At 40.0% G+C, this 27,521-nt stretch overlaps 4 protein-coding genes across 7 annotated transcripts in view; 3 read left to right on the top strand and 1 right to left on the bottom strand.

Moving 5' to 3' along the window:
- Positions 1-90: 90 nt before the first annotated feature.
- LOC129168636 (cytochrome c oxidase subunit 7B, mitochondrial) lies at positions 91-3,357 on the top strand. The gene is made up of 3 exons (XM_054754102.1): positions 91-210; positions 767-882; positions 3,125-3,357. Exons 1-3 carry the CDS (start codon positions 174-176, stop codon positions 3,206-3,208), a joined length of 237 nt encoding a protein of 78 aa, XP_054610077.1. The 5' UTR covers positions 91-173; the 3' UTR covers positions 3,209-3,357.
- An 887-nt stretch (positions 3,358-4,244) lies between these two features.
- Positions 4,245-13,715, top strand: pgk1 (phosphoglycerate kinase 1). The gene is made up of 11 exons (XM_054754091.1): positions 4,245-4,438; positions 7,106-7,156; positions 7,256-7,411; positions 7,524-7,668; positions 8,727-8,830; positions 8,921-9,040; positions 9,754-9,868; positions 11,274-11,453; positions 11,525-11,702; positions 12,078-12,176; positions 13,269-13,715. Exons 1-11 carry the CDS (start codon positions 4,374-4,376, stop codon positions 13,307-13,309), a joined length of 1,254 nt encoding a protein of 417 aa, XP_054610066.1. The 5' UTR covers positions 4,245-4,373; the 3' UTR covers positions 13,310-13,715.
- si:dkey-183i3.6 (LAT2 domain-containing protein) overlaps positions 13,090-27,521 on the bottom strand; it is a 20,660-nt gene continuing 6,228 nt past the window's right edge. The window contains exons 1-11 of one of the 3 annotated variants that reach the window (XM_054754101.1): positions 21,067-21,412; positions 17,928-18,032; positions 15,410-15,446; positions 15,263-15,306; positions 15,144-15,180; positions 15,047-15,063; positions 14,918-14,969; positions 14,782-14,840; positions 14,637-14,696; positions 14,511-14,570; positions 13,090-14,438 (exon numbers count right to left, since the gene is read on the bottom strand). In XM_054754101.1, the coding sequence (XP_054610076.1) occupies positions 14,398-14,438; positions 14,511-14,570; positions 14,637-14,696; positions 14,782-14,840; positions 14,918-14,969; positions 15,047-15,063; positions 15,144-15,180; positions 15,263-15,306; positions 15,410-15,446; positions 17,928-18,032; positions 21,067-21,118 (564 nt within the window). In that variant the 5' untranslated portion in view covers positions 21,119-21,412 and the 3' untranslated portion in view covers positions 13,090-14,397. Of the gene's footprint in view, positions 14,439-14,510; positions 14,697-14,781; positions 14,841-14,917; positions 14,970-15,046; positions 15,064-15,143; positions 15,181-15,262; positions 15,307-15,409; positions 15,447-17,927; positions 18,033-21,066; positions 21,413-27,521 lie in introns of those variants that run through there. The other 2 variants (XM_054754099.1, XM_054754100.1) reach the window with 2 other exon arrangements.
- kctd7 (potassium channel tetramerization domain containing 7) overlaps positions 16,605-27,521 on the top strand; it is a 14,783-nt gene continuing 3,866 nt past the window's right edge. Inside the window, exons 1-4 of one of the 2 annotated variants that reach the window (XM_054754097.1) lie at positions 16,605-16,730; positions 17,950-18,056; positions 22,474-22,803; positions 24,571-24,740. In XM_054754097.1, the coding sequence (XP_054610072.1) occupies positions 22,489-22,803; positions 24,571-24,740 (485 nt within the window). In that variant the 5' untranslated portion in view covers positions 16,605-16,730; positions 17,950-18,056; positions 22,474-22,488. Of the gene's footprint in view, positions 16,731-17,949; positions 18,057-21,549; positions 22,804-24,570; positions 24,741-27,521 lie in introns of those variants that run through there. The other variant, XM_054754098.1, reaches the window with a different exon arrangement.

Below are 27,521 nucleotides of genomic sequence, written 5' to 3'. Positions count from 1 at the left end.
TACGTTGTCGTGTCCGGAAGTGTAAATTCGTGCATTATTTCACTTTCTTCCTCCTGCCACGTAGTGCGCATGCTCTTGACAAAAGCCGTCATTTCCGCTGTGTTTGACGCTCAGCGGCCATACTTTTACTTCTGTTCTTCAAGGGTATAAGACGCCAGCCTAGTAAATCAAACATGTTCAGGTTTGCGAAAGCTGCTGTCAACATCACCGGTAAGACAATTTTCAATTCGATTTTGGTTGTTTTTGTTTGCGCTACATGTAGATAGTAAGCGTATGTAATTTTAGATTTAAATTTATGGGTCACCGCGGTCAGCGTGCTAGCATTCGTAGCTAACCATTAACATGCTATTGCTAGCAGCTACGTTGTGCGGTGCCCTCAAACTGCTGATTGTTGACTTAAGTAATGTTTCCTGATGTTGTCAGTTTAACATCTGTTCATTTGTCGTCAATTGCTACGACAGTACATACTGTACATGCGTCCCCACGCATTTTGGAACATGATGCCTGGAGAAAAGTTACGAGAACATTGCATTTACTCTTGTACAATTCAACACGTATAAAAGGCAAATTAAGTTGTAAATTGAGTGACGTTTAATTACTTTAATGTGGAAGTTGTACTGGGATTAGACATGCACATTGGGGCTCTAGTCGTAATTTGTTTCGCCATACTGTTGTTACGAATGTGGCTTCCATGTAAGTGTTTACCGAGTATTGTTGATATTTTACACAAGTACTGATCAAATTGTGTACTTCGGCTGTGTTGTAGGTCAGGCTGCAAGGCAAGTTAGGTATGGATCCACCTCCTCCCAGGACTTCCATGCCAAGTATGGCACCGGTTTGTTGCTTGGTGGGGTTGTATTCTGCACAGCTGTGTGGTCATATGTAAGTACTTATGCACATTTACTTGGGGTGTCACGAGATGAGGCACGAGATTGGGTCCACGAGAACGAGATGAGATTTTAACATTAATTTTAAGAAAAGTAAAATGAAAAAAATATTTTTTATTTAACCGAGTCACAAAACAACACAGGTGCATTTTGAAATGTTCACAAATTGATGCTCAAAGATATTATGATCAACATTTTTTTTAGATCAAATAAACTGTTATAATATACTGTATAATAATTATAATAATATAGATCAATGTTTTTCTCTTATGTACTTGTTTTTGTCTATTTATGTCAGGGCTGTCCAGCTGTTCTTTGATATTTATAATAAAAGTAAAAATATATATATATAATAAAAAAACGACATATACATACATACACACACAAACACACACATACATACATATACATTTAAAGTCAAATCTTTGTGTTTTTATTAGTTACTAGTAGTGATTGGCGGATGAGGCATGTGAAGCGTTGGGTCACATGACCCAAACTGTATCGACAGTGTTGCTCAATACTGACACCTGCTGGATCTTAAAGGGTGCGCATCGCTGCCGTGACACATCACACATGCACGCGCCCACACACACACACACACACACACACACACACACACACTATAATATGACATTTTCCGTTTCTGGTGATGTTCTCTGATAGTACAGTAGTACGTATTCCTCCCTTGGAAGGCGGAAGGCGGAAGGTGCGAGTCCGATCCTTACACTGGGCACTGTGTTTGAACCATAACATGCAAAAAAACTATTTTTGTCCCAGTTCACCCCTAGTCGAGAGGCTCACCTGACATATTCATTCTGTGACCTACTGTATACAATAATATTGAAATGATTGCATTATTTTATATCTTTATCAAAGGTTAAAATAGCTTTTATCTTTAAGATATACAGTCAATAAATAATGAACGTGAACGTGTGTCATAACATGGAAAGTAAAGTAAACGTTAAACCAAAAGTAAATCAACACTGAATTGAATTCAAGTATTAAATTAATGTAATACTTCTGAGGAAGTAGTAAAATGTTTATATACTGTATACATGTGTATTGATGAGGTGCTTTTCTTTAGTAAGACAATTCAGTAAAACAAATAGGACAGTTAATCTGCTGAAAATAAAACTCATATTTTCAACTAATGATTTCTGTCAGCTCGAGATGAGATGAACTGTTTCAGAGGAACGGGATGAAATAAGAAAATAACAGCAAATGGGTTATTTGTCGATATAAGATCAAAATGGTCCCATACGGCGAAAATCTTTCTTTTATTTCAGCCTCCATGTCACACTGGATTCGATGAAACTGTGCTTCAAAAGATTTGTTCTTATTGCCGAGACGTTGCACCTTGAAGACAGAAGTCAGATTCGCTTCCTTATAAACACACTTTGGCACCTCACAGACTGGCGAAACAGCAACTGTATCGGTCACGTGACGTTTTCTTAAAGCAATCTCTAGTTACTTGTATCAACATTTTAGCTTTTTCAAGTTACATTATGCACATTTTTCCACTTATGCTGGGTTTTTGTTTATTTTATTTTTGCAATGAGCCCCGTTCCACAGATGGCCCCTGCGCCACACTTCGGACACCTATGCGTGTTTTGCCATGAAGGAACGCAGATGTGCATTGCACCACATTACGGAGATTGAGCTCACCCCCACTCGCCTGCTCAACGGATTCTTCACCTTTTGTTGATCATTCATCCATCCATTTTCTATACCACTTTTCCTCATTAGGGTCGCAGGGGCATGCTGGAGCCTATCCGAGCTGACTTTGGGCGACAGGCGGGGTACACCCTGGACTGGTCGCCAGCCAATTGCCGGGCACATGTAGACAAACAACCATTCACACTCACATTCATACCTATGGACGATTTAGAGTCGCCAATTAACCTAACCTGCATGTTTTTGGAATGTGGGAGGAAGCCGGAGTACTCGGAGAAAACCCACGCGCAGACGGGGAGAACATGCAAACTCCACACAGAAATGCCCAAGGGAGAATCGAACCCAAGTCTTCCCTCCAGGCTGTTCCTGTGTTGGCCAACATGCTAACCACTAGACCACCGTGCGGCCTCTCGCAATACAGCTTTTCTCAAAACGAGAAATCTCGTCACTTTTTAATCTTGCAAGATCTTGTGACACCTCTACTATTTACCATTGCGTCTTGCTTAGAGATTGATTGCATTGGTGTCCCTCTTATTTAATAAAGTTTTCCCATGTTGGCATAGGTGCTGACTCAGACTGGAATAACCTGGAATCTGTCACCTGTTGGCAAGGTCATGCCCAAAGAGTGGCGGGAGGCTGAGGAGTAAAAAAAGGAAAGAAAAAAAACACTTGCCATGCTTGATCCAGTTTCCATCTAAAACAAAAAACCTTCTGACTGTACAGATGAACAATGAATATCTGCCTGTGTGTATTCCAACGTTCTGTGTTGCCCAAATAAATTAAATATGATTCTCCAGATTGCCAAGAATTCTATTTATCGTGACATGCAAGCACTGGGATAAGGAGACGCAGGCTACGAACATGGAGTTTCTAGTTTGTAAAAGAGTAATTTGCTGAGATTGAGGAAAAAGTCCTCTCAAACCATTTTCTTATGCAAAACATTTATTCAAGGCATTTCCACAAAATTATGTACAGTATATCACTCTTCAATGTCAAACATCCTTTATCAAAATACATAAACTTAAAATAGTTGGTAGAATTATAAACTGAGGTATATACCGAAGGTTGCTTTACAGACTTTCAAATCACTGTTTTAAGTCACTTTTTGTTGCAATTAGGCTGGTTATACTTTTAATATAATTCAATTATAATTTGATAATTTTTTCCTCAGGTTTAAATAAAGTGTGTATGTTGGCAACTCCTGGTGAATAGATATTGGGGTGGGGAGGCAAAGTTTAAACTGTACAATGCAAGTGTAGAGAATGTTGAAATATTGTGTATCCAACTTTAATTATACAGTAAAGTAGAAGGGTAAAAAACCCGCCAGCGGGATTATTTAAAAAAAAAAAAAAAAGATATAATAGAGCAAGAATAGGAAAAGGTAATTTAAACGGAATGAAGAGAGTATGCTATTTGATAGGGCAGCAAATGTTTAATTATTACAATTTTGAACTTAAGTAAAATTGAGAAATTAGATTGTTTTCATATAGTATTTAGCCAAACTGCAGTAAATGAGGGTAAATATGATTTACGATACATTGTAATCATTTGCTCTGTGGCTATGACCTACGCTCACCTTTATAGGAGCCTGATACCGACGTCACATTGTGGACCAACCAAGTCCAATCAAATGCAACGCCCTCGTCTATCAATGGCCAATCAGCTGCTAGGGGTGTATCCTCTCGAGCTCGCCTATCCTCCAGCACTGTTAAGGTCACTGCTGTCATTCGTGAGCTAGCTAAGCCCGTCAGCCGCCGTCAGTCCCACAGCAACGGAGAAGACACAGCAAGGAACTCACAGTGAACAACCACCATGTCTCTGTCTAACAAGCTCACACTAGATAAGGTGGACGTCAAGGGGAAGCGAGTCATCATGCGGTGAGTCGCCCAGCAAGTTATACACGGAAGCCGGCTAATTGATAGCTCGCTAGCTAGCTGTGTTTAATCATTATTGCTAACAGAATCTGCGTATTAGTGTAGTTAATTGAAGCGCGGGACACCACACATACAGTAGGACAGGAAATTAACTGGTCTTCCATTTACGTCACGTAACAGTGATCTGTTGAATGTTGAAATGGCGCAACACTTACATTTTGGCACATTAATTAAACTTCCTGTTTCACCGGAAAAGGGTAAAGTTATGCCCATATAATGCAAAATCCTGTTTGGTGCCGATATATACTGCAAGAAGGAGAAATAGGAAGTAAACACTTACAAATTTCTCAATGGAGGAACTCATGTATTTGAATAAGTAATATCTAGTGTAATATAAGTGTATTCGTTTTTGATGATGTCTTTTCATTGGAAAGGTCACTGATAGACTTGAACCTGACACCCACCCGCTGTGCAAATGTCAGAGTCCCATCTTGACTTGATACTGCAGCTCCAGACGCCATAGGTCAAAGTTCACTACTGTGTGTTAAAAGCTCAAAATGCATTTCATACAATGTCTTGCGCTAAGAGTGTAGGGCTTGTCATAGCATGTTGCACCACGAACATGGGTGAATGAAAAAGACAGAAGGAAGGTTGCTGTAGCCACACAGTAAGCACAGCAAGAATCTGCCAGGCTGTAGAAAACATCCCCCTTAGTGAGGTAACGTCTGTCTGTAATTTGTAAGGCCGGGATCAGAAGCCACAATAACATGACGTGATGTGTCACTATCAAATGTGCTGTGTTGGTAGCACAATTGATCATCATCTGCACGCCCAGGGCTCTTGCTAAGCTGCTAAAAAGCTGACCATCAGCGTTTCAGGCGAATACAATTCTATTGTAATATTGTGTGTGTTGGCTCATTGTGCATCAGGTGGGGAGGAGGTCGTTATGTAACACAGTGGCGTACGAGGGATGCAGCATGTACACATGAGCCGCCAGCCAGCTTTATAAGCATAGCAGCTCTGCATGCATTAATATTTCGGAATTTGAGAGAATCTAAAAGGACTGAAAAGGGAACAAAATTGTGAAATTATGTGGAGGTAGAATTCATATTACAACAATTAAGTTGTATTTTTTTCAAGGAAAAAGTTTTAATATTACAAATTTTATTTTTCAAATTCAGTCTTTTAAGTTTATTCTACCATCTTTTTTCATTGTAACAGCCCGCTAATAAAATTGTGACTTGTTTTCTCTTACAACTACAACTTTTTCTTGTACCATTGTCTTCTAAATGGTCTTGTTGTTTTTCTTGTAATTTAAACAAAATCTGACTTTATTAGTAGTAAAATTAGAACCTTTTTTTAAATATAGGGCCACTTTATTCTGATTGTAATTAGGACTATTATGTTCCCCGTTGCAACGGTGTAAAAAAATGGATTTAAAAAACTGCTGAAAACAATGGACTTGCAATGTCCAGCGAGCTTCAGTCGCAATTATTTTGCATGAGAAGCTCTACCACAAATGTACAAATAAGTCAGACAGATAGTTGCTTAGCCTGATGCAGTTGATAGGTTGGTGCTCCTGGCACAAAATCTTTGACTTGCTTATGTCTTTTAAAAATGTTTACCTAAACAAGTAATACTGTTCTGCTGACATTTAAGCGTTGTCTCTTAAACAGGGCACTTTATTTAATATTTTGTTCTTTTGAGCTTTTGGTATTAGCTGAGGATTTGAGCATAGCTAAAGGTTTGTTATAAAGGGGACTGAAGATTATAGTTTACTTTTTCTATATTTATTTCATAAAGAGTGGACGATTTTATTTTAGCGGCTATTTTTCTATAAAGATTTTTAAAATTGTAATAAAACAGCTTTGCATGCATGTTTGGCTTTGACTTTGTCTAAACTCATTTGTGGGAGAAACTATTGGGATATATATTGTATATGAAGATTCAACCTAAATATATCGGGATGTGAGTTTTGGTCCATATCACCCAGTCCTACCCTGTAATCACCTTTACACTCCTATCATTCTTTCTTTACACCACATTGCTCAACTGTAATGTGCAGGCTACGGGATCACTGCAGGGACACAAGAGACGGCCATGGCTTTAACCATTAGCAAGCTAACTAGTTACCCCCCAATTTATTTACTGCATTGTAAATTTAAGGGTTTAAAACTGAGTGGGAAAGAAGGACAAAGAAGCAAAAAACTTACCACTTCCACATGGAATGGGAGGAGAACTTCTTTTCACTATATCATGTCAGGCATGCCATGGCTGATTCCATGCAGTGTGACAGTCAATCTAATGTCATGTCTCAATAATGGAACATTACTGACGTCTAGTGGCCGGAATATGACATACACCTTTTGTCTTTCAATATTTTATGACTAAATAATAAGCTATAGTCAACCACCAAACAGTGATCATTTTTAATTAATTAATTTTTGAAAAACTGCACTAGATTGAGGGAGCGATAATCGAACCATGATATTGACAGGGACAACAGTAAAATGAAATAACACTTGTCATCATTTTGTAAATTTTATTCTCATAGTATTTTTCTTCTTTTCTGCGCGACCTTAACATAGCAAGCTGCACATTTACTTGCAGCGCATGCACCACCATGCAGGGATTTTTTTTTTAATGCCATATTGTTTTCCTTCCTTTCAGGGTTGACTTCAACGTCCCGATGAAGGACAAGCACATCACAAACAACCAGAGGTAACATCCTCATCAGTCCAGCCACCATGTGAGGTAATTGAAGCAACGAGGAGAACAGAGAGCAGGCCATCCTAATCTTCCTAATCTTGTGGTTTTTAGGATCAAGGCAGCCGTTCCCAGCATCCAACACTGCCTGGATCACGGCGCCAAGTCAGTGGTACTGATGAGCCATTTGGGCCGCCCCGACGGTAACTTTGTGCCAGAGAAATACTCTCTGGAGCCCGTCGCCGCCGAGCTAAAGTCCCTGCTGGGGAAGTAAGTCCACTTCTAGATCATACGAGTTCATCTGAAGGCATCAAATATGCATCTAAAATGATGCTTTTGAGGCCAGCAAGCATGTCAAGCTTCCCTCACTGGTCCTCTGCAGGGACGTGACCTTCCTGAAGGACTGTGTGGGTGCAGAGGTGGAAGCCGCCTGCGCTAACCCCGCCACCGGAGCCGTAATCCTGCTGGAGAACCTGCGCTTCCATGTGGCCGAGGAGGGAAAGGGCAAGGACCCCTCAGGAAACAAGGTGATGTAATACTTATGAATGAGAGTTAAAGAGCTAAATGATAAGCACTGGGCTCAGATGGACTTTGCTTCTGGGACCTGCTGACATTTATCCTGAAGGTCAGCAGGCTGTGTTGCTTTTTCTGTCCTGAGAGGACTGCACGGTATGCGGCACGTGTGCTTTAATTATTACTGTACTAACTTCTCTATCACACTTTGTTACATATTATATTAAGTTGTAAGTATCTGCAGTATCCACGGAGGCTGATGCAACCATTTGACACTGCATTAGGCACACCTGCACAATCTAAAAAGATCCAATAGAAGAGCTGAGCTAAACACATGTTCAATTTAAATGCCGATCAATGAAAACAGAGCTGTCCGTCCATCCATCCATTCATTTTCTATGCCGCTTATCCTCATTAGGGTCGCGGGGGTATGCTGGAGCCTATCCGAGCTGACTTCGAGCGACAGGCGGGGTACTCCCTGGACTGTTTGCCAGCCAATGGCAGGGCACATATAGACAAACAACCATTCACACTCACATTCATACCTGTGGACAATTTTTTTTTTCTTCTTTTCAGACACATTAGGCTGATTTTGTATCGAAATAGGCTATATAAAACAAAGACATTCTTTGTGAAAATGTATGCTCAGCAGCAGCCACGGGCGCCCCGATGTAGTCAGAATGCTACATTCTTAATTTCTTGACATTTTCATACAATTCGACTGTGAGGTTGATTGTCAAATCAGACTACACTGAATCACTGTAAAGACACTCCTATTACTAATGTATAATATTAATAAAATTATTATAAGTAAAAATAAATCAGGTTTATTGCCAAGCAGAAAGAAAGAGAGAAAAATGTAATGAATTAATAGATATGATTAAATAAAATATGCAAACCCAGTGACTAATATTCAAATTAAAAAATAAGTGAAAAAAATAGAGAAATACCAATACACAATAATTATATAAAAAATGTAACAAAAATATAAAAAGTCATTATATTGTGTTATGCTTTTTTTTTTTTTTTTTGCTTAATCACATTGATTCATGTCTCTGTTGTTTGAAATCAGACAAAAGCCTCCCAGGAGCAGATCGACTCTTTCAGGGCGTCTTTGTCCAAACTGGGAGACGTTTACGTCAACGACGCCTTCGGCACAGCTCACAGGGCACACAGGTGAGCTGGATGCAGGTTGCTTGGATACACTGATGATTTACAGGAAGCCTGACGATGATGATGATATCTGCTACCATCTCCTCCATGCAGCTCCATGGTGGGCGTCAACCTGCCCCAGAAGGCAGCCGGCTTCCTGATGAAGAAGGAGCTGGACTATTTTGCCATGGCTCTGGAGAAACCTCAAAGGCCTTTCCTGGCCATCCTCGGCGGGTGAGAGACGCAATTTGCACTTTTGCATTCATGTAGCAGCCACTCCCGCTGTTCAAGTGTCTTCATGTACCCTCACTTTTTTTTTTTTTTTTAAATACCTTCTAGGAATAGAGTCTTTTAGATGATTATGTCACACTTGGGGGGGCCACATGTTGGCTGAGTGGTTAACATGTTGGCCACACAGTCAGGAGATCGGGAAGACCTAGGTTTGAATCTCCGCTTGGGCATCTCTGTGTGGAGTTTTCTCCGGGTACTCCGATTTCCTCCCACATTCCAAAAAAACATGCATGTTAGGTTAATTGGCAACTCTAAATTGTCCAATATTAGTGTGAATGGTTGTTTGTCTATATGTCCCTGAGATTGGCTGGCAACCAGTCCAGCCTCTCGCCCAAAGTCAGCTGGGATAGGCTCTAGCACACCCCCACCACCCTAATGAGGATAAGCGGCACAGAAAATCTATGGATGTCACACTTGTATTTCCTTGGTTTAAACGTTTTGTCTCCTACCTGTTTGATTGTCTCTGAGTCCATTTTGAACCGTATGGATTGTGCAAGTGTCTATTTTGACATTAGCCACCTGTGTGCAATCATCACCTAACTAACTAGTGGTGATCTTCCTCTATTTTTGTAGTATGTTAAGCAAGGCAAGAGGCTACACTTCTTATCTGTGCTAACATGCTGCCCCTTGGCCTCTTTTGCATTTTTTTCCCTCAGGGCAAAGGTGAAAGATAAGATCCAGCTCATCAACAACATGCTGGATAAGGTGGACGAGATGATCATCGGCGGCGGCATGGCCTTCACCTTCCTCAAAGTCCTCAACAACATGCAGGTGATGGGAAGAAGGGGAAAAAACAACCGTACTTGTATATTTGGTGACTCTTCAGCGTAGCCTGAGATGCAACTGCAGGACATCTTTCAAATTTCCATAATCTTAGAGCTGGGCCAAACCAAACTGAGTCTTTGCTTGAATTAAAGCTAAATTAGATCTGCAATTTCCTCTTAATGAACCTCTGCTTGCTCCGCCCCCCCCAAAAAACACCAGCAGACTTCAACTCAGCAAACCAGACGGTCAGTATTTTGCAGTGTTTACCGCCTGGCACCAACACTGTGACATCTGTTTGAAATAAAACGGCAATGACATTTGCTGAAAGTGTACAATCCATTGTCCTCCACTGTGTTGCCCTCAAGGCTGAACTGTGCAGGCTGTTTGCTTGCCCAGATAAGTAACATATGAACGTGACTCTGAAACCCCCGTAAGACACTAGCGAGATAATGCCGTGCTTGTTACTTTCAATATGCAGGTTTGCAACATGTGGACCTTAGCTACAGTCTCTCCCAAATCATTTGAGCAACTATTTTACTATACAATATCTTCCCAAGGGACAATACTATAGATATAGAAATAGATAGACTTGAGTGTTGTCAGTGTACAGCTTGTACAGCAGTATAAATTGACTATCCACTGAGTCAACCCACAGCCATTACTGTCTAAATAGCTGGCAACACAAGTGAGAAGCCAGATAATTGTGCAAGCATGATGGTGGTAGAGTCACACGCCAGGGCTGCACAAGTGCTACCGGCACTGAGGGAGATGTGGCTCATTGAGGGTAGAGTTAAATTCCAAAAATGAGGCCACACGCAAACATTGTTGTCTAAATATCTGGCAACACAAGTGGATACACTTCACAGTGAACATGTCCAAATTGTGTCCTTGATGTGAATATTCACTGTGAGCACCATCAGGCACTCTTTAATTCATCTGGAGGAGACATACTTGGCCACTCCATCACCTGTCAGCTTCCTCAGCAAGGCACTTGGTTATTTTGGAGGTGTGTTTGGGCTTTTCATGTTTGAAAACTGCCACGTAGTCTCAGTTTCTGCTTCACAATATCACAGTACATGTTGGAATTTATCTTTCCTCTCAATGAACCACAGCTCCGAGTGTTGGCAGCACTTGTGCAGCCCCAGACCATACGCCGCCGCCACCACCACCACCAAGACACAATTTTCTGTCTATTTAGACAATTAGACAATAAGGACTGTGTGTTGACTCATTTTCAGTGAATGGTAAATCTATGTTACTGTACAAGCTGTACACTGACTACTCTAAAGTATGTACTTTCTATAGTTTTGTCAAGATATACTGTCATAAAAGTGCTTGCTCAAGTGTGAGGGCTATACTGACCTTTGTGATCTACTGTGTTAATAAACCTCTTTTGGATTGTGTCAATCAGATCGGCAACTCCCTGTACGACGAGGAGGGTGCTGCCATCGTCAAGGACCTGATGGCCAAAGCCGAGAAGAACGGTGTCAAGATCACGCTGCCCGTCGACTTTGTCACCGCTGACAAGTTTGACGAGAAGGCCGCCACGGGCACCGCCACCGTGGACGCCGGCATCCCCGCTGGTTGGATGGTGAGAATACAAAATGAGTCTCAGTCCTGTTTCCACCAAGCGCTGCAGTTTTCATCAACGTCTCCTTGCAGGGTTTGGACTGCGGACCTGAGAGCTCCAAGGCGTATGGCGAGGCGGTGGCCAGAGCCAAGCAGATTGTTTGGAACGGGCCAGTGGGCGTGTTTGAGTGGGACAACTTTGCCAAGGGGACAAAGAACCTGATGGACAAAGTGGTGGAGGTGACCAAGTCAGGCTGCGTCACCATCATCGGTAAGAAAGGGAAACTTGTGTGTTTCGGGGTTTCAACCACGTGACCTAGAGGCAGCTAGCAAACCGTAAAAGAGGTGTCTTTTCTGCCCTTTTGGATGCTTGCTGAACTTTTTTTCCCATTATGATGGACCATCTTAGTAATTGCGTTTTTCCGAAATACATATTTGAATGATTTACACAGGAGAGAACGGTGCATGTATGCAGTATTTTTGCTCTGATTTTTACATTACTTCTACTGTAGTTAGAAATACCCTTATTTGCCCCCCATCTCTTAGAGGCGGGACTGACAACAACCGGATGTGACATCATGTGAAGCCAAGCAATACTCTTTGCACTCCACAAGTATATTAAATACATTTGGTCTGTGATGTTCAGGTGGGGGCGACACTGCCACCTGCTGTGCCAAGTGGAATACTGAGGACAAGGTCAGCCACGTGAGCACAGGAGGCGGAGCCAGCCTGGAGCTGCTGGAAGGTGAGGAGAAAAAGAAATGCAGAACCAGTCAAAAGTTTGTTTTGCTACTGCAGGGGTGCTGACACTTTTTCAGCCTGCGAGCTACTTTTAAAATCTACCTCCTACTATAAATATAGAAAATATATATTTACTGTCTTGATGAAGTATTTATGGTGTATATATAGTACATGTATATTGGTGTGCACACACACTCACAAGTTATAAGTTATATATAATTAATATACACTAATCATTATTATATCACTCTCACAGTTTGAAAGTTTACAGGTCATCAAAGTAGTTATCATTCACAATTCAATTCAATATGGCAATAAAGATAATTACACATAATTCCTCAATAGTTTCATACATAACCTGAGTATCGGAAGTATGTCCGTCAAAATAGCTACTGTACGTAGCGTTCATTAGACACACACTTCATGCATTACGTCCAGTTAGCATTTGTTATCAAACATTACCGATGTACAAGAAATGAAAATTATTATGCAAAAGACAATGCAGCCGAAGTCAAGGCAACATATTAAAACGGTTTCAGCAACGGGCACATTTTCTAATTAGTCATGAAATAATAGTTTAAGAAACGGAAGAGTAGAAAAACACTCATTTCTATAGTGGAGTTCATGATGCGAAGCAAAACCATCAGACAGTTGACTTTTTTTTCTACATAACTAGCCACTACAAGTGCACAGATAACTTTTTCTATAGATTCAGGCATCTTACCGGTGAGTTAGTTTATCCATAATCGGAATAATATAGATGAAAGTTGCATCTCGGTGTGTAGTTTGAGACGTGACGCTCACCATTGCCGCAGGGGAGCAAGAGCGAATCAGGAGAGGAGTTTAATGTCAGCTGACGGATGTCATATGCCATCTACAAAGTGACGTTTATGCGATCGACCCAAACTATCTTCGCGATTGACCGGTAGCTTGCGATAAAACGTAATGGGCACCCCGGTGTTATTGAATGGGAAAGTGTGTCTAACCTTTTGTTAGATGCTGTACATTATGCAAGTTAACTAGTTGAGCGTATGTGTTTTTAAAATAGCGTAATTTAGTATGCACCTTTAACACTGCTGACTGGTTCTCTCTTTAGGCAAAGTTCTGCCAGGAGTGGACGCCCTGAGCAACGTTTAAACCTCCTTCCCATCAGCCTGCTGTGTGTGTGTAAATGTGTGTGAATGAGTGTGTGTGAATGACAGGTGAGTAGTAACTAAGCTTTATCGCAGATCAGTTGACACTTACCTGTGACAAGTAGAGCATCTGCCTTATTTCAATTCAAAGACACGTTAGAGCAGATGGATTGTTAAACTGCTGATGATGTCACTATGGTGACTATTTACTCTCTTTAGTGAGTCAGTCATCCCCTGACAAGTTAACAGTAGGTTGTATTAACGGATGCTGCCTCACAACATCACTACTAATAAAAACACATTGGGTATAATCACATAGGAACGGTTGATGTTACGTTTATGTACCTCCACTGTCTGTTTGTTCTGGTCACATGTTCAAGTTAATAAATGTCTGTAAAAAAAATCAACATACCTTTCCACTACTGCTTCTTCCTAATAGACTTTTATCAAAGGTCCCATATTTTACTATTTTTCACCACCGTAGTCCACAGTGGTGTATTGGAAGTTGTGGGTTGTAGTACAGACAAGAACTGAGCAAAAACATGAAAAGCAAAACAAAATGGTTTAGAAATACAAATCAACTTTTTTCCGTTGCTTCTTTGTCTTTATTTCTTTAATATCACCCCGCGACCCAAGTTAGGTCAAGCGGCATAGAAGATGGATGAATGGATGGAAATAAGACTGAGCCATCCGTGAGTGCTTTTTGATAGTGAAAGGGGTCCACAACAGCACCCACTGCTCCTTGAGAAGAGCGATACATGCTTTCAATTCAATCTCCAAAAAGACCAGAAAAAGTGGCTAGATAAGAGTATCTTCGACATCTTATTCTGTAGCAGACCCGGTATCTACAGTATGGAGTCGTAACGATAAGCTACATTCACAGACACTCCCATTATCATGTCTATGAGCGAGGGTGAACAGGTAGCACAAATCAATTTGTGGTGGTCCAAATTTATAGGTGGCGGTCCGCAACACTGAGTTGGCAGCTTTGGTTCCACAGATGATGCACATTACATGCCCATGTGCTTCATCCGCATGTCAAGCTCAACACATCAGACAAGTTTATTAAAATGTCGTCTTTCGTCGTCCACGTCAGGTGCAAGCCCCTTTTTCGTTCACATATAGTATGGCATCTGGGCCAAAAGAGAAAAGGGATGAGTGTTAACGTCAATAAAAAAAAACAAAATTGACAAGTGCACCCTCACCATCCTCCAGTTCCTGAGTTGCTTGTGCCAGGAAGTCAGAGTTTTCATAGTCGTCATCATCTAGTTTGAAAGCGCATTGTGTTGGTGTTGGTGAAGCTAATGCCGTTGAGCTGTAGCGTCTCATACCCTCGCTTTTTGGTGCCGCTACAGGAACGTTTGCATAGTCGCCTGTCAAGGGGTCAGCATCTGCGGACACAATGGTGTATGATTAACACAATCATGCAGAAGAGGTTGATGTTTTTGGGGGGGTTTTTAAACAGGATGTGCCCACCTTTCAACATCAACGGTGGGTGTATGTCATTTTCATACACTGCGGTAGGCAGTGGAGCTCTGCAAAGCAAATAATGCGAACATGTTGATCTTGTTTGTCTATAAGGTCATGTATAAGGAGATAATGACACACTTACACATAAATATGTTCCCAACTTCCGTGTGGAAATGCATCCTCTGAATGTGTAGCTGCCAACATAAATAGAGCGGGTAATTGGTGATACATTTGATGAGTGTAGATTTCAAAATAATTCTGCAAAACTCACCTGGATTAAAATCCTCACTGGAAAAAAACCAACCATGACAGAGCTATTGATCTTTGCTTTGAAATGAATAATACAGTACATAAATAATAATACATACTTGCAGGCATATGGGGTTATTTGGTTGGCTTTCATGACTGAAAAATATTTTAAAAAATGTAATTGGCCAAAAGACAAATGCAATACATCAGTACAAATCAATCAAATCAAAAGATTTACCGGTTTTTGATCGCATTACAGCAAACCTGCTCCCCCCACACTGGCTGCAGAAATGTTGTCAAATGTACATATATCAGTGATGAGACGACGATGATGGTGATCAAGGTGTCAGTGTTACAATGTGGGGCAAAATCCACCGATACTCACAATGTCTGCGAGTTGTATATTTGAGTTTCTGCAGGAACTATAGAACACAGTATTAGGTATAAGCAGAAAAAATAGAGATTTTCTATATAATTATTTGTATTTACAATAATGTTTTCATTCATTTTATGGGGGGAAAAAATGTACAGAAAGTTTAGAGACACTTTCTCATGCCATTGAATGATAAGGCACGCACGCACACACACACACACACACACACACACCTATTTATATATATATTGCTAAAAAAAAATAAAGGGAACACCAAAATATCACATCCTAGATCTAAATTAATGAAATATTCTTATTAAATATTTTGGTCTTTACATAGTTTAATGTGCTGACAACAAATTCACACAAAAGTATCAACTGAAATCAAATTTATTAACCCATGCAGGTCTGGATTTGGAGTCACACTCAAAATGAAAGTGGAAAAAGACACCACCTGTTGTCTATTCCATTTGCTCAACAGCATGTGAAATTGGTTGTCAATCTGTGTTGCTTCCAAAGCAGACAGTTTGAATAACAGCGCAGCAGTTTTGACTGAGTGTGAATTGAGTGTTCCCTTTATTTTTTTTTTAGCAGTGTATATACACACCTACACACACGTGTGTGGGTGTATGGGTATATGTATATGTATGGGTATATGTATATATTTATACTAGGGCTGTCAAGTGATTAAAATACTTAAACGCAATTAATTGCATTTTGTCCATAGTTAACTCATTAATTGCAGATTTAAAAAAGTTTTTATCTATAATAAGTAGGGAGGTAAATCTCTTTGTGGTAAACGATTCGATACACAACTACAACGACAACTACATGAAATATTACTGTATGTTTTATTTTATTCAAAACATAATACACAATTAGAAATCTCACTGTTTTTACATGTTTAATGCGAGCAGCGTTTTGTCCCAATTTTGACAGTCCTTGAACGCACCTTCTAACTTCTACTACGATACTGTATTTTTACCCTTTTTCTTTCACCTCACATTTGGCTCCCAATGCTGATACTATGTGGGAATGCATAAAGGTAAAATTTGATTACCTTATTGAGTGATAAAATGCATATTTGTTCGGTACACAACCTCTCTGAAAAGCGAAGTCCAAGCTCGTACTGGTGGATGGTGGGTTCTAAAAGAATGGTTAGAAATCCCCCAGTTTGAATGCCCATTTTTTGTGATCGTCCTTGAACGCACCTTCTCCCGTTCTCACACATTGCACAAATAGGTACTTCATTCATCTCCAAGAGCAATTTCACCCTTTTTCTTTCACTTCACATTTGTTCCCAAATGCTGATACTACGTGGGAATGCGAAAAGGTAAGATTTGATGATCTTATTGCGTGCTAATGTGCATATTTGTGGTAGACATAGCCTCTTTGGGGGGGAAAAAAAAGTCCAGGCTGTATCTGTATTCTTTTTGTGCATTCAATTTGATGTTTTTCCTGTCATAGTTTTACACAATAAATAACAAATTAGATCGCTATAATGTACCTATGTTTTACTGATGTTGATGACTAGCTAGTGCTATTCTAGCTAATGCTAGCACTGAATTGACAGAAGCCCCAACATTGCTGTCGGAGTTCCAAGCAAAAAATGAGCCCAGAGACGACTCCCTTCTAAAATAAACACTCGTTAGTTGCGACACTCCTATGCTGTACTACTGTATAAATGTCAATTAAAAATACCGGCAGTGCTTCAGTACCTTTGCAAGGGCGGACGCCATTGTGTCCTCAATGCACGTTTTTACATAGCTCAGTCTTGGTGGATGTCATAAGACGAAAGAAACATCCCTATGCTAACGAAGTAGTTTAACAAGCGTTACTTATAAAATAACCTCCAAACATATTACATATGAGGTATGGTTATTGACCATTTATGTTTAAAAAATAATAACTACCACAGCACGTGACGTCGCAGAAGCGCTGTCGTAAAAAATTAACTAAAGGGGGAAGTGACGCAGTCCGCGCGCAGGCGCGGGACCAATTGCGTTCAGTGTACGTATTGCGCAGTGACAAGCCATGGTCACATTGACACAAGCCCCCAAATAGTTGAGCTTTGCTAGAGCTTTGAAGCTAAACTTACCATTAAAAATACCCTTTTCTTTGTCCATTTCCACATCCACTGCTGCATTTCCTCAAATTAGGGTGTGGGCTGAGGCTCAAGCAGGATGTGCGCTTGTTAATCGCGTGTCAAAAAAAATAGTGCCGTTTAGGGAAACTTCCCGCATTAACTTTGACAGCCCTAGTTTTAACTGGAAAAAAAGCAGTGTTCGTGCAGGGATTTGCGGATTCATACGAGTGCAAACCTTGTGCCCAATTGTTTGTTCCTTTTCCAATTGAATCCCCATAATCACACATGCAGTATAATAATAATAATAATAACATACTGGCAAACTTATTAGAATTACATAGGACTTTGGCCAGGACAGTACAGTACTGTTAAAGATACAGTACTTAAATTTGCCTCATGTTGCCTAAGCAACTGGGTCCTGGTTCTCATTAGAGCTTCACTTACTGGACTTCTTTTTACATCGCAGGCAGAGAAAACACAGCAGACTCAGCAAGGCCAGCGAAACAACCATCGGAACCGTAAACTGTGCACTGGAAATTCCCAGCATGCCTGAAAGCAGCACAGGATACACAGGTGGATGTTTGACTGAGTACTTAAGAGTACCGGTATGTGCTGTTTTTCTGTAAATGACACAGGATGTGGTTGGCCAAAAAACCCCAACTTTATACAGACTGTGGCCAGAGACCTTAATGCAAAGGCATGGCAGTAAACCATTTCAACATACATGCACTTCATTAGGAACACCTGTACCACCTAATGAGATTCAATACAAGAACTTAACCAACAATTGTGCTTTTGCAAAGATAATAATGCTCAGTTTTGATTGTGTTACTTTAAAAATATGTTCATTATCGTGGTTGTAGTTTGCAGTGGCATAATGTGAACTGATGTCTGCACACACCGGACACTATTAAACCTAATGAACTTAATGGGGGAAAAAATGTAGCACACATGATTCATTTGCACTCTTGCTAATGAATCATTTGCATATAGACAGCAGGAAGCACTAATGACTATGGTCCAATTTGACCGACCCGAATTAATTGGAGTGAGTCATTCCTTGGAATGTGTTGCACTTCTAATAATCCTCAAATATTCTCCAAGAAATTATACTCTCTTTTCTTGACATTGTTAAATTGCAATTATTTAACAACTTGAAATGTTTTCCAGAAACTTCCAGTTTGACTCATTTGCGTATTTGCAAAAAATAATGAGCAATTAAAAGTATTCAGCTAAAAGCATCATTGAGCCTTGTATTTACCACTTAGCCATTTAGGTACAAATAAAATAAAACATTAAAATAAATGTAATATACAAATCAAATATGTACACTGTTTTCAATGAAACTCATATATTAAATAAATTAAAACAAAACTAATAAAATATAAAATGACATTAAATATTTAAAAGAAATACACAAAATATAGACAAATAAATACATCAAATGATTGACTTAAATCAGAATACTGTAATAGTGTAATAGAAGAAATATAAAATTACATAAATAAATAACAATATATATATTTATATTATCTGCATTACATACAGTATTATATATATAATTATATATTATCCATCCATTTTCTATGCCGCTTATCCTAATTAGGGTCGCGGTGGTATGTCGGAGCCTATCCCAGCTGACTTGGGGCGAGAGGCGGGGTACACCCTGGACTGGTCGCCAGCCAATCGCAGGGCACATATAGACAAACAACCATTCACACTCACATTCATACCTATGGGCAATTTCAGGCCAACATGCTAACCACTTGGCCACCGTGTGATAATATATATTTATATTATAATATGCAAAATACGCATATGTGAACATGCAGTACAAAAAAAAACAACAAATACGACAGACAAAATATATACAAATGATGAGATAACAGGTCTGCTAAATTAGAGAAATCTGTATTTTTGAAGCAGTCTCACAGTTCAAATTATTAACACAAAATATGTCCGTTTAAAATCTGTGCAATTTCATATCTGAAAGACAGGCAATTTTTAAAGACATCTCATTCTACGTGTATCGTAGTTGGCCAAAATAATAAGCATCATCAAATTAATTGCTTAAATGATTATTAGAACGCCTGACTGATCTGATAATATTGACCTTTTTTTTGCGTCCAAAACATGATTTCATTCCATAATGTTCATGAAAAATGCAGATGGTTGCTTTGAGCACAACAAAGTGAAGTGAGTCCGACTGTTTTTATCCACTTTTAACTTGAATATTTGGTATGTCCACCTTTAACTGCAGCAACAACAGCAGCACATCTCTCCGGCATAGTGTCAACATATTGTCGAGAACGTCAACACTGATGTTATCCCATGCCGTCTGCAACTCAAGCCAAAGGCTTTCCTTTGAATGCACAAGAGCAGGTTTCTTTTCCAACTTGCCCCAAATTTGCTCGATGGGTGTACCCCGCCTGTCGCCTGAACTCAGCTGGGATAGGCTCCAGCATGCCCCCGCGACCCTAATGAGGAGAAGCGGCATAGAAAATGGATGGATGGATGGAAAAATTATCTAAATCTCCTTATGATATCTCTATTCTATGGTTTATAGAGCATAATGATGGCTTGTAGATATTTCATTCGTTTTGTGGGTACTTTAATGGCCAATTTAAAAAAAATAATAGAAAAGCACTCGGAGAGCGCAGATCTCCGCCAAACACCATAGTTCCCCCCATATTGTGATTCATCCATCCGTCCATCCATTTTTTATGCCACTTATCCTAATTAGGGTCCTGGGGGTATGCTGGAGCCTATCCCAGCTATCCGTACATTTACTTTATCTGCATATTTAGATTCCTTGATCATGAAAACCATTAGCAATTGGATTCACAATAATATCAACATTAGTTCAGTAGTTAGTCACAAAAATCGCATTTTAGTAATGCCACTTTTGCTCTAGATCTACTGTAGCTCCATAGCTTTTGAAGGTACAACAAATCCGTTGGCACACTCCAGATTCCACACTGTCTTGGCTATAATGGTGTTTGTTGCATGTTTATAGCTTCATTTGTGGTCTTCCTATGATGAAAATTCCAAAGTTCCCCTATTTTTTCTTATTCTGGATCATAGTATCCAGAATTATTCCATTATTTGGATCAGTCTTTGATATTGTCCTGTATTTTTTTTTCCAAGTGCTCTGATCATTTTTTGTGGAGTTATATGCACAAATGACGAAAATGCTAAAGAATCCTTAAAAGAAATTCCTGGATCCAGATCACCCCCAAAATGTAATCAGTTCTTCATTATCCCATTTCCCACAATTCCTGAAAATTTCATCTAAATCCATGCAGAACTTTTCAAGTTATTTTGAATACACTCCGCCAACAGATAAACGACGGCAAAAACATAACCTCCTTGGCGGAGGTAACAACGGCCACCTCTTAAATATGCCAAGTGTTCTAATAATTTTGGCCACCACAGTATATGTCTAAAAGTTTGTTAGTGAAAAGAAACATCAACCAAAAGCAGATATCAACATTATTATATCCTGCAAGCCACAAAATTGAGAGAAAAACGATACTTGAATCTCCCAAAATTGAAGATTATGTTTATTACATGTTGCCATTACCTTCAGTGGTCCAGCTGCTCTCCTTCCTGCCACGGTCAGCATGAGGCAACATCAGCTATGAACTGCGTGCACTTCCTTTCGCAGCACTTTTGCCACATCCGTCACACACGCACAAAGCGCAGACCTGCAAAAATGCTGCGCTGTGATATAAAGTGGACACACACATGCGGTTTAATGCTCTTTCTCTGTGTGAAACACCTAAAGGCCATTTCTTTACTTTGATCTTGCTTGAGATATCATGTCATTACACTGATCATTATTCAAACTCACATGTAATTAAGCCATTGGGGATTTCAATGTGTTACTATTGTCATAGTGCAAATAATTGTTGCAACCGGTTAGTAAACTTTTGTTCCCAATACTGTTTGGCTCAGTCTGCAGAATATCAGGGCCAAAAAAAATGAAAGATATTACGAGTTTAATACATGTTAGACAAATAAATTGATATACTGCTCTCTTGTTATCACTACAATACAATTAGCTTTTCTTGGGTAGCTTCACCTAATGTAATGTAAACCAAACATTAGAAACAGCTCAGCATAATACAGTACAGTTTTACACCTCTGCAAACTACAATAATTAACATAATTTTACATTAATACTTTCCTAAACTCACTGTTATTATCCTCAAGGCATATACTTTTGATACAGGTCTTGCATTGGATCTTATTGGACGGAGGTGTCCAAACTTTTTCCAACAAGGGCCGCATACATTTGTACATTGAAGATGCTAAAACCAATCTAATGTAGTTCAACATATGCTATCTGAGCAAAAAAATACACATCTCAGCTTTGTGTGATAGATGACAAAGCAAATGAGTGTAATAACGCATTAATAATGAATTAATTTGATTTTTGCAATATGCCAATAAAAAAACAAGCTCTTGTCTTAAAATGGCCCTCGGGCTGCGCTTTGGACACCCCTGTTATAGGAAGTTTTGCAGGTAAAGCATCATTTACCAGCTAGGTGGCTTGCTAGTTATGCAATTCATCTCCAATTAATACAACTTTAAAACGTTGAGATATTTGATTAAAGTTTTAAAACAACAACATTACAATGCAGGTACTGTGTTGTGTTAAAGTAATGTGAAATATTGAAATTTCTCCAAAATCGTTACACTGATTTGACTTCCTCGTTGGCGTGCCAGTGCGTGATGACGTCACTAATTAGCGACGCCGTAGTACGCACGAGCGAAAACAACCGTGGATTATCCTAACGTTCCAATGAAACACACCCACACTTAAACTGGCTGGAAAAAATATTTTAAAAAATAGGATCGCAACAAACTAGTTTAACACCGGGATAAGCCAAAGAGTAGTCGTCTAGCTTGTTGGTAGCGTTGTCATTGTTGCTATAGTCATAATATTGTCGTTGTTGATGCTAGTAATCTGCTCGTGCATTATTAGCTCGCTCGGGAGCGCATGCAGCAGAATGGTGCGAGCGGCTCCAGCGTCTCTGATGGCGGCGGGAGGGACCGACAGTCCCCGTCCCGGAGCCCCCTGCCCACCGCGACTACTCGGGTGAGACGCTTCATTCAGGAGCGGCGAACGCTGCCGCTACCCAGGGTGATGGTGGTGTTCTCGGCGGCGGGTGACACCGAGAAACCGAGCGATGCCATGGATGCAGGCTCGGACGCTACTGAGGACGACCTCCGGAAGCCGGCGGCCTCCCCGGCGGCGAGCCTCGCCCGGAGCAAGCCCACCCGCTCTCCGCTGGACGCTGGGCAGGAGCAGGAGGTAGATCCCGGCCCCCCGGCCCACATTTACCAACACACTTTTGTACCAACATCTGGCCTCAAATCTACCACTCATGCTACTAATGCACCAGTAATTATTACATTTTAAATTGATTGGCTGACACTGAGTCACGTGATCAACGTTGTCTTCTGATTTACCAACCTGTTGGATCTAAACACCCTTCTTATTCATGTAGTTTAACACCGATTAGTTCAAAGAAATGAGTCTCGAGCCATTAGGCCTGCAAGCTGTAGTAACTGTTTTTGTAAAATTCTAATCACATATGGATGTGGAAGAGTACCTTATTTGCACTATGATGTCATATGTCCATTCATCTATATTATATACCACACAACCTGATCAAGGTTGCCGAGCTGGAGCCTATCCCAGCTGACTCTGGGAGAGACTAATCGATCACAAGGCACAAAGCAAGACAAACAACCATTCACACTGATGGACAATTTTATCTCCAATTAGCCAAGCATACAGTGGTGTGAAAAAGTGTTTGCCCCCTTCCTGATTTCAATTTTTTTGCATGATTGTCACACTTAATTGTTTCAGATCATCAAACGAATTTAAATATTAGTCAATGGGCTAGGCCACTCCAAAGTCTTCATTTTGTTTTTCTTCAGCCATTCAGAGGTGGACTTGCTGGTGTGTTTTGGATCATTGTCCTGCTGCAGAACCCAAGTTCGTTTCAGCTTGAGGTTATGAACAGATGGCTGGATATTCTCCTTCAGGATTTTTTGGAAGACAGCAGAATTCATGGTTCCATTTATCACAGCAAGTCTTTCAGGTCCTGAAGCAGCAAAATGGCCCCAAACCATCACACTACCACCACCATATTTTACTGTTGGTATGATGTTCTTTTTCTGAAATGCGGCGTTACTTTTACGCCAAATGTAATGGAACACACACCTTCCAAAAAGTTCTACTTTTGTCTTGTCAGATCACAGAGTATTTTCGCAAAGTTCTTTGGGATCATCAATACGTTTTCTGGCAAAGTTTAGATGAGCCTTAATGTTCTTTTTGTTCAGCAGTGGTTTTCATCTTCGAACTCTGCCATGCAGGCCATTTTTGCCCAGTGTCTTTCTTATGGTGGAGTCATGAACACTGACCTAAACTGAGACAAGTGAGGCCTGCAGTTCTTTGGATGTTGTTGTGGGGTCTTTTGTGACCTCTTTGATGACTCGTCGCAGCACACTTGGGGTAATTTTGTTTGGCTGGCCACTCCTGGGAAGGTTCAACACTGTTCCATGTTTTTGCCATTTGTGAATAATGGCTCTCACTGTTGTTTGCTGGAGTCCCAAAGCTTTAGAAATGGCTTTATAACCTTTTCCAGACTGATAGAGCTCAATTAATATCAGTTATGTTTTAACAGGGGGGCAATCACTTTTTCACACAGGGCCATGTAGGTTTGGATTTTTTTTCTCTCTTAATAATAAAAAGTTTCATTTAAAAACTGCATTTTGTGTTCAATTGTGTTGTCATTGACTAATATTTAAATTTGTTTGAAGCTCTGAAACATTTAAGTGTGACAAACAGGCCAAAAAATAGGAATTCAGGAAGGGGGCAAACACTTTCACACCACTGTATATGTTTTTGTAATGTGGGAGGAAGTACCTGGAGAATACGCAAGCACTCTGAGAACATGCAAACAAACCCACATCTTCTGACTTTGAAGCAGACACACTAACCACCGTGCTGTCGTGTCACCGACATACAGTACATGTATTGTTGTTTGACTTCTTTCATTGTAATCTTAAGTTTCCAGACGTCATCTCTCTGAATGTTGGCGGCACCTACTTCACCACTCGCCTGTCCACACTGCGGCGCTATGACGACACCATGCTGGCTGCCATGTTCAGCGGGCGCCATCACATCCCGCGTGACGCAGAGGGACGCTTCTTCATCGATCGGGATGGAGCATACTTTGGGTAAATAGTGCTTTGTGTGCGTGTGTATGTAGCTCCCAAAAATGTATCAATACATTTGCACAATGCTGCTTGTGTTTGTTGCCGCCTGTTGTGCAACTGCTGACGTAGGTTGTGATAAGATCCGTCAATCGCAGAGTGACCTTGCAAATGTTCTCCACCCTTACGGGGCCGCATAAAGCCAGTGGAAATTGGTGGACAAGGCGCAGCCAATTAGAAATAATGGCCCCCACTGCTTGCAATCTCATCGACTGGGACCGTGAACCTCATTACAGTTCAGGATAGCTCACATAGTTTCTTCCTTGAGTAAAACAATGCAGCTTCAATGTTTTGTATGCAAACCTAAAATATTTTAAGTCTGGAAAAACAGTGGAGCCCCGCATTTTCACGATTAAGCATTCACGTCTCTGGAAATTCACAGATTTTTGGTTCGTAAATCATGACTGGATTTACAGCAGGCAAACTGTGTGGATTATACTGTAGTATGTAGATGCGGCATTGGAGAAACGCCTTCTCGGGCTGCACGTCTAGCAGGACGGCCCAGCGACCTGCAGAGCCCCATACCATCGCTAGCTGCTTTAAAGCAAGATGAACACAGCGCCACAACAGATGGAAGCGTGGTTGTATCAATCATCTTTTTCTTTTATTATCATTCATTAGTAGTGAGTACCTGTACATTTTAGGATTTAAAATACCTTTAGTAAGTGTGTGAGGCATATTTAGTGCTTCTGCCTGGATTATGCTTCTCTGCTAGTGTTTCCCACTTCAATCTATTTGTGCCCCTGGTGGAATGACATAATTATCTAATTTGCACAATTGGCCGTGACGCATTTGCAAAAAGGGAGCAAAAAAAATGACATCATAGACAGGCGATGGACCTGACTTCCGGTTCCTGTTTCCATTTTATTAGCAAGCTAATAGGCTGCTAACAAGGACATTTTGTGATTAAAATTACATTAACAACACTGTTGTACACACACAGCGTACAGTAATCCCTGTTCATCACAGTTAATTGGTTCCAGACCTAACGGTGATAAGTGAATTTCTGCAAAGATTCCTTCTTTTTAAATGGGATATTTTCGTAGTTAGAGCATGGAAAACCTGTTTACAACCTTCTAAATAACTTTTTAAAGCATTATTAGAGCCCTCTAGGCATGAAATAACATCCCTATAGTCACCTTTACACTTGTATTACCCAATATAGTAGATATAATCTGAGAAAATAAGACATTTAAGACATAAATAAAACCCATGCTTGTGTGTGTCACAGTAAATATGCTCCGGGTGTGTGGAGGACAGGAAGTGACGTCAGGGGTTCAGAGTTGAGTTTTAGCTGGATTACAGTTGCAACGGTAGCACGCGTTATTATGATTATGTTAATATCATTGTGCCTGTTGTGAGAAAATTCAAACCTGCAATAAAAGCCTGTTGTTCCTAATCAAGTCTGCGCTTGTATGTTTCTACTGACAACCAAGTCACCAGTGTAGAATCCTGCGTATTGAATGCATCTTCTTAATGCCTTATATTTTTATTTTAGTTCATTTAGCCATTTTTATGCTTGAAAATGCTTAATTGAGGCAAAAATTCTATACAATTTTTTACTAATAGGCCGTAATCAACCATGAAACAGCATGATTTATTAATTAATACAGTGTAACCTCGGTTATTGTCCACTCCTGTGGTTTTCGGTTAACGTCGAAAATTTACGCCATAATTTTGCCTCGGTGGGCGTGCATTGTCCGGTAAGCGTACAATATGGCGCACATCTTGTCATGTTGTTAATACAATGCGTGAGCCCATCTGTTTTCTTAATGTATTTTTTTATCATAAAACATTAGCATCCTATTACCTAGCTTAAAAATGGCAACCAGAACTGGAAGTCAGCTTTGTTATGTCGCCAGTCTATGATGTCATCAGCGGTGGACTCTCAAAAAATATAAAACACAAAACACGCTTTTATAGTTTTACAATTATAGTTTTACATGTATAAAACAATTCTAAATGCATACAAATGACAAATGAAAGGGATAAATGAACATTTAATGTTACTTTTACCTTGACGTGACTGTTCCCAAAGATGTGGCAGCCAGATAACCACCGCCACCTTCCTGTTTTCCCAGAAATTATTTCTTGAATTGAGTAGTGTTTCTTTATCACCTTATTTATCAAAATTCTGGGACTTGTAACTCTCTTTGGCTCTATTTTGGGTTATTGAGGTGAGAAACACTATTGAATTCAAAAAATAACTCATGGCAAAACAGGAAGATGGCGGTGGTTGATCTGGCCGCCACATAGTGTCTTTGGGAACAGTCATTAAGAATCAAGTCTTCAATGAAGGTCAAAGTAACCTTAAAGGTTCATTTATATGCATTTGGAATTGTTTGCTGAATATAAAAACAAATTTTAAGACTATAAAAACGTGTTTTGTGTTAACATATTTGGCTTTCTGGAACGGATTAACTGTAGTTACAGTACACGATTTCTTATGGGAAAAATGATTCAGTTAATGGCCGTTTTGGTTAGAGTTGGACCTTCTGGAACCAATTAATGATGCTAACCAAATATTTTTGAAAAACCATGATAGAGTGAAGCCGCAAAATTTGAACCGGTGAGGGACGACTGTATTAATAACACAACAGGACGTGCGCTATATTGTACGCTAACCGGGAAATTTACATAAACAGGCGACATTTTGGTGTATATTTTCTACATTTAACCAAAAAACACACTAACCAAGGTTCCACTGTATTGTAAATTGTATAATAAATTCCATCATAAAATATG

This window comes from Dunckerocampus dactyliophorus, chromosome 16 (assembly GCF_027744805.1).
Source record: "Dunckerocampus dactyliophorus isolate RoL2022-P2 chromosome 16, RoL_Ddac_1.1, whole genome shotgun sequence".
NCBI lineage: Eukaryota > Metazoa > Chordata > Actinopteri > Syngnathiformes > Syngnathidae > Dunckerocampus > Dunckerocampus dactyliophorus.
The sequence above is the reverse complement of the archived record's forward strand: the minus strand, read 5'-3'. Positions and strand labels throughout refer to the sequence as shown.

Excerpts from the sequence above, each read along its gene's own strand:
- pgk1 (XM_054754091.1), top strand. The coding sequence starts at position 4,374 with ATGTCTCTGTCTAACAAGCTCACACTAGATAAGGTGGACGTCAAGGGG. Across the intron at positions 8,831-8,920 it reads ACAGCTCACAGGGCACACAG|CTCCATGGTGGGCGTCAACC; the intron begins GTGAGCTGGATG and ends TCCTCCATGCAG. Across the intron at positions 12,177-13,268 it reads CAGCCTGGAGCTGCTGGAAG|GCAAAGTTCTGCCAGGAGTG; the intron begins GTGAGGAGAAAA and ends TTCTCTCTTTAG.
- LOC129168636 (XM_054754102.1), top strand. The coding sequence starts at position 174 with ATGTTCAGGTTTGCGAAAGCTGCTGTCAACATCACCG. Across the intron at positions 211-766 it reads AGCTGCTGTCAACATCACCG|GTCAGGCTGCAAGGCAAGTT; the intron begins GTAAGACAATTT and ends GCTGTGTTGTAG. Across the intron at positions 883-3,124 it reads GCACAGCTGTGTGGTCATAT|GTGCTGACTCAGACTGGAAT; the intron begins GTAAGTACTTAT and ends ATGTTGGCATAG.